The sequence below is a fragment of the Prionailurus viverrinus genome, chromosome A2 (assembly GCF_022837055.1).
Source record: "Prionailurus viverrinus isolate Anna chromosome A2, UM_Priviv_1.0, whole genome shotgun sequence".
NCBI lineage: Eukaryota > Metazoa > Chordata > Mammalia > Carnivora > Felidae > Prionailurus > Prionailurus viverrinus.
In genome coordinates this window covers 126,223,498-126,233,372 of record NC_062562.1, presented here as the reverse complement: position 1 = coordinate 126,233,372, position 9,875 = coordinate 126,223,498, and the positions used below count along the sequence as shown (strand labels likewise).

At 42.0% G+C, this 9,875-nt stretch overlaps 1 protein-coding gene across 1 annotated transcript in view; it reads left to right on the top strand.

The window, feature by feature from the left end:
• The first annotated feature begins 811 nt into the window (after positions 1-811).
• DPY19L2 (dpy-19 like 2) overlaps positions 812-9,875 on the top strand; it is a 105,305-nt gene continuing 96,241 nt past the window's right edge. Inside the window, exons 1-3 of the mRNA XM_047851004.1 lie at positions 812-1,374; positions 6,007-6,031; positions 7,838-7,925. Of these exons, the coding sequence (XP_047706960.1) occupies positions 999-1,374; positions 6,007-6,031; positions 7,838-7,925 (489 nt within the window). The 5' untranslated portion in view covers positions 812-998. The remainder of the gene's footprint in view (positions 1,375-6,006; positions 6,032-7,837; positions 7,926-9,875) is intronic.

Genomic DNA, 9,875 nt, shown 5'->3' with positions numbered 1-9,875 from the left:
CAAAAACATCGGTAAACAGCAAGTCCGCTAATGAGAAATCCTCATGCACTCTTAATGTTCAAAATAACCCCTCCCAACTGTCTCCTAATAAGTTCTCTGTTGCATTCACCTCTGGTTTTGCCTATAGCTTGCATTTCTCTGATATTCCTAAATCAGCACCCCCCCTTTTTTTTGGCTGATAAAACAACTTTAAATTTCAAGGTCCACATACTTCAAGAATGGATTCGTAAATGCCGCCCTCCAAGGGCAACCGCGGTGTCACTGAACTCATGCCAACCTGAGGCCTCGAGGCTCAGCCTGCTCTGCCACATGTTGCCTATGGCCTTCGACCAATCCCTCTCTGTAGGAGGCATTTAATGTCCAATGCAAGGTGTGCGTAGGAGGGGAGGAGAGATGTTCCCAAAAGTGCCTTCCCTCCCTCTCTTTCTATGGTTCTTTCTTTCAACTAAACTCTCTTTCCCTTTTAATTACTTCCAGACGCACAAGCTTTTGGTTGAAATAACAAAGACTAACCCTGAACAGGATAATAATAATAATAATAATAATAATAATAATAATTAAATCGGAATTCCTCCTACTTCCCCGCCAGCAGGACCATGGAGCCAAGGTGTGCGCAGGGGCGGACAGCGTCCCAGGACGCGCGCGGGGATTTGAGTGGGGCAGTGAGCCTGTGCTGCGCGCGGGGCTGGTTAGGGGGACAAGGGGGGGTGCTCCTGGGGGATGCGCGGGATGCAGGGCGCAGGGGCTGCGCGCGTGGGATGCGCGAGGGGACCGTGCGTGGTGCGCGTGGAGGGCGCGCGCGGGGCCAGGGCGGTCTGGACCTCAGGCCCCCTCCCTCCCGGTTTCCCGGTCGCCATGACGACCGGGCGGCCCGCAACGGCGGCGGGGGCTAGTCGTTGAGGCCGCGACCCGAGCCAGGCCCCAGCGGACCTCGCCCGACTGGGCTGGGCCCGCGCCAGCCAGAGACCCAGCTCCATCTGAACAGGGACTATGAGAAAATGGTCGGGCAAACGAGGAGTAAGCTCAAAGAAGCGGCTTCAGAGCCGGTGCAGTCCTCGCGCTCCGTGCAGTCCCGGAGGCGGCGCCGGGCCACCGGAGCCGGGGAGCCGGAGATGGAGGAGCCGCAGGCGGAGACGGAAAAGCGGCAGCCGCCTTTGCCTGTAGGCGGGGGGAACCTGCCGGGGGGCTCCCGGGATTACTCGCCGCGGAGGACCCGAAACCTGAACGCGCAGAATTGCATGCAAATGGAAGTGGTCGCCAAGACCCTTCTTCTCGGCCGCTTCCAGTTCCTCAGCTGTTTGCTGGAGCAGCTCCGGGAGAAGGTGCTGCAGTTTCGGAGACGACAGGTCAACAGCAGGACCTCCTTCGGCATAGGTGAGCAGAGGGGGGCGGGGACGCCCGTGGCAAGGCCGGAGGGCCTCTGAGCCCGGGTTTGAAGCGGTTTGGCTGAGTCTTCAAGATCAATTTAACAAACAAGCTTAGCAGTTCTAATGACAAGGTCCAGCTCTGGAAGATCGCTGAAGAATTCCAGCCCCCCTGGTTCTTGTTTTAAAACAGAGTCCCGGGTTTGGGTGGTGGGCATCATGGTCACCCCCTATGCCACCACCAAAAGGTCGTTTTAATCAGGGCAGCCATTTATCACGGCCTATCTAAAAACGATAGGCTACTTCTTGGGGGCACCCATGTTCCTCTTGTACCTTAAAGCAAAATAAAGTGTTGGTTTAATTAGCTGAGAACCTTTAATAGTTTACTTCCATCTTGCTGTAGAGCTTCACTGCTTGGATTTGGGAATTTTTTTTAAAGCACTTGAAAGATTGTTTATTTACATTCTTCATTTTCTGTAGTTTAAGAGTTAATTTAAATGTTGCTGTTTCAGTAAAATCAGATTTGAGCCTAGTCCTCGTTCAGATGGGCTACTGATGTAGGTTGAAACATGGAGAAATGTCTGCCAATGTAAGTTGTTGTGATTTCTTTTAGTCATAAGCTGACTGCTGATGTTAGAGAAGAATGGGTCTCCACATGTCGGGTATTAACAAATACGAGAGGAATAATAGATGGGAATTCACACTTACATTGTATCAGATGTGTAGTTGTGGCAGCACATACATCCCACATCCAGAATCAGCGTGGACATCACGCTGTTTCACCAACCCAAACACCAGCTCCTGAGCACCCATGTCTGGCACACTGAGGGCATTCCCTGAGTGCTGGGTGAAGTAAGGACTGAATATATTAAGTGCTAGGAGAGTTCAGAAGAGGAAACTAACACTTTAAGATGGGAAGTGGGAAATAAGGTCAGCAAAGACTTTTAGGAAAAGGTGGGATTAGAATTGTGATTCAAAAGTTAACATCTGGCTGTGTGAGGCAGAGGACAGCAAGTATTAGAGGCCCGAGGAATGGCATAATTGAAGTGGAGGGAGTAAGAAAATATAAAGGTGAAGTAAGACTGCAAAGGAAGGTGACAAAAGTGGGAAGTAAGTTCACAAGGTGGGCTGGGACGAGCAGTGGAGAGTCTAACCCAAAACTTGGGTTAAGGAATTTGAACTTCATTCTGTGGAAGCAACTGATGGATTCTTTAAGGAAAGAAAAACAAAACCAACTTTTTTTTAAGGAGATGAAATGCCCGTCATATAAAATGAACCATTTTATTTAAAAAAAATTTTTTTTTCAACGTTTATTTATTTTTGGGACAGAGAGAGACAGAGCATGAACGAGGGAGGGGCAGAGAGAGAGGGAGACACAGAATCGGAAACAGGCTCCAGGCCCTGAGCCATCAGCCCAGAGCCCGACGCGGGTCTCGAACCCGCGGACCGTGAGATCGTGACCTGGCTGAAGTTGGACGCTTAACCGACTGCGCCACCCAGGCGCCCCAAAATGAACCATTTTAAAGTGAACAATTCTGTGGCTACATTCACAGTATTAGCCTTGAATAATTTTAAAATCGAGTGACATGATTAACATGGTAATGGTTTGTAAAATGGACCCATGACGGATGGAGAAGAACAGAAAAACATGATTGGAATACCAGAATCAAGGCAACAGTGGTCTTAGCGAGGGTGGCAAAGCAGGACTGGAGAGGAGAGGAGAGGAGAGGGGGGGGGGGGGGGAGGGGAGGGGAGGGGAGGGGAGAGTCGATGGAAACCTATTGTGAGGGCTGGGTAGGTGGTGAGGTAGACGAGGTGGGAGGACAGGGAGAGAGAAAGTTCAGCAATGAGGATTATAGATTTGGGAATTATCCATGTAGAAGTGAGCTGAAACTTGAGGATTGAGATTCCCAGTGAGAGAAAAGTGGGCAAAGCAGAGATACTTGAGAAAACCCCTTCTACTTAGTTTTCAGAGAGGAGAGGAAAAGGAAAAGCCAGATATGCATATAAAAACAGAGGCCAGAAAAACTGGAAGAGTTGGTGTAATAAAAGATGAAGAAATCTAAGAATCCGGTCAGATGCTAGAGAGAGGTTTGAAAAGCATAAGAATTTAAAGAGGTCATTGGTCATTAAAAAAAAAAAAAAAAAAAAGACCAGGAACATAGGAACATAAAAGAAAGATGTTGTGCAAGAATCTTGGCAGCAAATGGGGTTATGGGTGGGGGAGAGAATCTGTCGTAGTTTGAAGTGAAGTGCTGTTAGATCAACCAAAGTGTTTTAAGGCTTAGGAGAACTGAAGGCTGAAGGGAAAGATCAAGGGGAGAGGGTGAGATTCAGGTTCCAAGAGAGGAAGTAGTTGAAGTCTTGGAATCTTTGAGAAGAGTGGAATTAAAGGCACAAATTTGAGAAGCTAACTGGAAAAGAGATACTTCCTTTGCTGAGATAGATGGTAGAGAATAGCAAAGCAAGGATTGGTATATACAGAAATGTTAAAGTGGGTATAAAAGAAGTTAGGAGCGCTTGTATCGGATGATCTCCGTTTCAGTGAAATATGAGGCTAGGTCACTTTCAGAGGTGAGATTGACAGGATACAGGGATCAGGAGACATGCTTTTTATCACAGCTTTGGAAGGGACTGTGATAAGCACTTCATGCATTTAGAATATTGGCTTCATTACACCTTATCATTTTATCAGGTGTGGAATGTGGGGTAAAGGGAAGGAATGAGAGGCATAAGAATATTTTGAAGATTTTTGGAAAGCTAGATGGCTCAAGTAGGATATTTGATCTTTTCCCTTTCCTTAAACACCATTTTTAAGAGTTTTTGCCACTATATGTAATTGCCTAGAGAGTGAGAAAGAGATTATAAATATAAGTTGAATGAGGTAGTATGTGTTTATCTTAAGGCTAATGAAACCTTATCAAAGGGGCATCTGTTTTAAGTTGAGAGAGCAGGTATAGGTTGAATTTCAAAGTGGTTCAGAGTATATTACATATGAGATAGAAAGAGCTAACATAGGTAATAAATATATACTTAAAAAATTTTTTTAACGTTTCTTTATTTTTCAGAGAGGGAGACAGAGTGTAAGTGGGGGGTGGGGCAGAGAGAGAGGGAGACACAGAATCTGAAGCAGGCTCCAGGCTCTGAGCTGTCAGCACAGAGCCCGATGTGGAGCTCGAACTCACAAGCTGTGGGATCATGACCTGAGCCAAAGTCAGATGCTCAACCGACTGAGCCACCCAGGCGCCCCTGTACTTTTTCTATAAAGAGCCAGGCAGTAAATATTTCAGGCTTCACAGGTCACGTATAGTCTCCATTGCCTGTTCTTCTTCCATATCTGTACAACCCTTTACAACCCTTTAAAAATGTAACAAGCATTTTTAGCTTGTGGACAGTACAAAAACAGACCAAGGGCTGTAGTTGCTGATCATGTAAAATCAAGTAAATCTTCTGAGAAGTATTAAAGAGTGGTTGGGACCAGATGGTTAGGAACATGGAGAACAAGAGCTTGAGAAGCATGGCTGGGAATTTTTTTCAAAATTGCAATTTATTATTACTTAATTTTTTATCGACCTAATTTATTTTGTTAGTCCAGGTGAGTAATTTCTTGAATTTTTAAGAGGCTCAAATTTGTGGTTTGCTAAAATGATTTGCCAAGCATATTTGGGACAACCATAAGAAATATTATTATAAAATCTTGGAGGGGAGACAGGACATTAGGAATAGCTGAGTGAATTCACTCTTCTGTGACAGTAACAAAAGTACTTGGAAAATTGTCAGAATCAATTTTTCAAAATTTTACAAAAATAACCAAAGGGTTACAGTACTCTAGAGAACATGTATTCAAAAAACGACTGCAATTCTGTAAGAACAGCAGAGTTTGTGGCGTTTTATTTAGGCCTCATCCCGTGCCCCTTCCCCAGCTCCGTTGTATCCTTGAAAACAAGCAGTGTTCCAGCCACCAGAGGAATCATTGTTTGGAGCTCCTCAAAAAAATCTCCATACCCACAGGAGTGTCACTGTTTGACCTGTCTCCACGCCCTCTGTTAAAGCCTCATTCATAGGGTGCAGACAGGGCAGCTCTAGATGGGTCTCCCAGGCCAGGTGTCTGGGAGCAATCAAAGCTCCATATATAGGGGCTTTCAGGTGCGCTGCTGAGGAAGGCATTTCCTGCATTTAACAATCTTCTGATGAGTTCGAGGGAAAGTGGTCTACGGTGGCTCCTGTAGGCTAGATTCAATTCTGAAAGGATTGAGCTGAGCATAGTGTATATGTGCGCTTGTTTTAAAAATTTTATTGTAAAGAAATAGAGAATAAGAGGGAGAAGAGAGAATAAACTGAAAATCACAAAGAAGCACAAAATCAGTAATTTCATCACTCTTTTGCAATTTATGTGAATGAGATCTAGTCTTCCAAATCTTCCGTTGCTCCTCGGCCCTCCCTTGCAGAGGTGAGAACTATTCATAATTTGTTCTATGTCTGTTTGTAAATTTTTCCTATTTTATACAGATGGAATTATTTAGCCATCTTGCTAAATATGTGTGCTGTCTTAAGGCATAGAAGGGAATGCATTTGAAGTACTTGTTTTAAGGGTATATTATGATAAAGCAGCTTTTAATGACTTTTTTGTTTGTTTTTCCAGCTGCCTTTGTGGGAGTTTTGCACTGGTAAGATTAGTTACAGTTTTAAATGAATAAAAACATTTGGATTCAAAATTGACATTGCTGTTTGCATACAAACAATAAGACAATAACCGCTTGCTATGTGTATATAATATCTGTGTACCAGTTTACACATATTTGTTATTTAAAAAAAAACATGTGAAGCAGCATTTACAAAATAGATGCATTAAAGGAATAGTACTTATGAATTAAAATATTTTTGTGTTACCCAAGGATTCACCACTATATTTCTTAAATATCTAGCTTTCTACTGTATTATGCATGTTTATTTCATCTAAAAAAATTCCCTTATCTTACAGTAAATGTGTGTTGTTAGTGACATAAACATAAGTTTCAAACATAAAACATAAACATAGTGACTAAAACATAAGTTTTAGTAACACTTGTCAGCTGGAAATCAGGTAGAAATGAAACTAAAGATGCTACTGTGGTATTACAGAATTAAATGAGCACGCACATGTACCTTATTTTACACAAGTGACCTGTCTATAAAAACTATATGTAATTTAATATTTTTCCTCTGATGTATTTTCATTTCTTTTTAATTTTTTTTTCAACGTTTATTTATTTTTGGGACAGAGAGAGACAGAGCATGAATGGGGGAGGGGCAGAGAGAGAGGGAGACACAGAATCGGAAACAGGCTCCAGGCTCCGAGCCATCAGCCCAGAGCCTGACGCGGGGCTTGAACTCACGGACCGCGAGATCGTGACCTGGCTGAAGTCGGACGCTTAACCGACTGAGCCACCCAGGCGCCCCTGTATTTTCATTTCTATAAGAGCTCAGGAATTTTTACTCTTAGGAAGAGTGGGATCTGCCTCACATATTTTCAGTGCTGTTCTGGCCATTTAGTTTGCAGGGAGATTTTGATTTTAGAACTAAGGCTGTAATGGTGAGAAATATTTCCTATAGCTAGTGTTACCCTGACATATATATGTCTTACATGTAAATCAAGGTACGTGAAGACAGGGTTGATATATAGAAGTTTGCTTTCTGGGGCGCCTGGGTGGCGCAGTCGGTTAAGCATCCGACTTCAGCCAGGTCACGATCTCGCGGTCTGTTAGTTTGAGCCCCGCGTCGGGCTCTGGGCTGATGGCTCAGAGCCTGGAGCCTGTTTCTGATTCTGTGTCTCCCTCTCTGTCTGCCCTTCCCCCGTTCATGCTCTGTCTCTCTCTGTCCCAAAAAGAAATAAACGTTGAAAAAAAAAATTAAAAAAAAAAAAAGTTTGCTTTCTGTGTATTTGGAAAGCATCTACTCGGTAAGTTAAGGATAGCAGAATTGCTATTTATTATCACATGTGCTCCTATTTTCACTACACGGCTGCGTTCTTGCGTCTCACTAATAAAATATCTTGACATACAGTTCTGTGTCTCTTTGGCACCTGAAAATTGATCCCTTTTATAGTATTTATTTTAAAACTGCTTTAATCTAAATTTATTTTTTTTAATTCTGCATGCTTTTTGATAGTTACAGAGGCATTTCTCCAACCTGTTACATTAGAATCACTTGTGAAACTTAAACAGAAACTTGCCTCTGTTCTGAGAGACCTGGAGTGGAAGAAGGGTGGTGCAGAGAGGGAGTTTTAGATATACAACTGTGGCTAAGGAATTTCACCTCTGTACACACTGAATTATAAATGCCTAAAAATATACAAATTATTAAGCAAATTATAAAATTATCTCATTTATTACAAAACTTTATTTTTTTCATGGTTTTTGTACTTTAATACTTTAGTAATGGTTTTGAAATGTTCTTATTCTTAGAATATGGTGCATCATTTTTTTTTTTTCTAGGATGCATTTAGTAACACTTTTTGAAAATGATCGTCATTTTTCTCACCTCTCATCTTTAGAACGGGAGATGACTTTTCGAACTGAAATGGTTAGTTTCTTATAAATTAATTTGTAGTTTAAGAATAGTAAGACTATAAGGTGGAAATATATTAGGAACTGAAATGAATTTTTGTTGAATGCACTGTTTCTCAAGCTACAACTTAGGTTTAATATTTAAATAGAAAATGTTTTAGGATTCTTTTACTTATGTCATTACCCTATTCTTCTAATGCACACTTCTTTTAAAGATAGTAAAGATCACTCAGAAGAGCTGGGGAAGAAGGAAAACAAAGACAACATTTAAGAAACGATATAGGCATGCCAAATGTTACCAGAAATTTCTTATCCTCACCGCCGTTCATTTCCAGAACTTTTTTTATGATTCCAAACAGAAACTATACCCATTAAAAACACCAACTTCCCATGCCCCTCTCCCCAAGCCCCTCATAATCTCTGTTCTACTTTCTGTCCTTGCAGATTTATCTGCATACAATTTTTACCTCACCCACTGCTTTTTGAATCTCACCCCAACAGCCTCCTTAAACCTTTGAAGAATTGGATACATTTAGCATATTTGTGGCATTTAAATTTTTAACATACATACTATTTCCAAAGGGAGGATATAAAATACTATTAAATGAATTGTGTAGCTGTGGGTAGGGTGTGGGCTTTGATGACAATAGCTGGATTCAGATAGCAGGTCTGTGCTTCGTTGTCTGACGGCTTGTCAGTCAACCTCTCAGATTCTCGGTAATCTCATCTGTCATCTAGAAATAATTCCAGCTTTACAGGATTTTATGGAATATGAAGGGAGATCATGAATGAAGCACATAACACAGTACCAGGCATAAAAATAACAGCTGTTGTTAACAAAAACTTATTTTTATATTTTTCTATTTCTCTAAGTATAAGACTTATGCATATTAAATATTCTTTCATTGTAGTGTTGTCTTGCCCTCCTAAGGAGAAAGGAGCAATCCTTATATGAACTCCTATTTTAGCAACCAAAACTATGGGGAAATGCTCTTTCAGACATCAGCTGAAACAGAACTTCAATCTAGTAGCCTCTAGCATTGCTTGATCTGTTAATAACAAAGTTTTATGAGGCAGGAATGAGTGTTGAGTTGAAAATTATTTTTAATGCTTTTGGAAGCATGTACTACAAGCAACGTGGCCCTTTATTTGCTTGTAGATTTTAGGAAGAAAAGCAGGAAATTGATGAGGAAAGTAATATTAAACAGCATGCTTTTGTTAATCTCTGAATTTTAACTAAACAGCACTTTTGCTGGCCTAATAAACTCCTTATTTCCTATGCTAGCATAATACACTCAGATAATCCCCTTTTCAGGACTGCATTTGTGTCATGAACAGTGGTCAGTTGACATTTAGTTAGCTTTCACTTTGTGCAGAGCCGTTAGATGGAGCTAGGAAGTAAGTTGCAAGCCTGAATCATGTCTCATCTTTGCTTGTGACCATTGCATGTTGTTAAGAGGTGGGAAAAAAGCATATGCAAAGTTGTACAAGGAGATGAAGGCTTCTCTGTTTATACCAGAATTCATCAGATTTCAGCCTCTAGGAATCTCATAATGTGGGGGCAAAATCAGGCTTGCTGGAATTACAAATATATTGTATTCCTGTTTTTGTTTTTTTAACGTTTATTTATTTTTGAGACAGAGAGAGACAGAGCATGAACAGGGGAGGCGCAGAGAGAGAGGGAGACACAGAATCTGAAACAGGCGCCAGGCTCTGAGCTGTCAGCACAGAGCCCGACGCGGGGCTCGAACTCACGGACCGTGAGATCATGACCTGAGCTAAAGTCGGACACTTAACCGACTGAGCCACCCAGGCGCCCCTGTATTCCTGTTTTCAACCATAGTCAGAAAAATTCCTTGCAACATTTAACCACCCCTCCACCTGTTTTTCAAGCATACAGAAAATATGAAAGAATAGCACAGCAACAACCTGAAAATGTATGCCTTTTTTTTGAGCCCAAGAATGC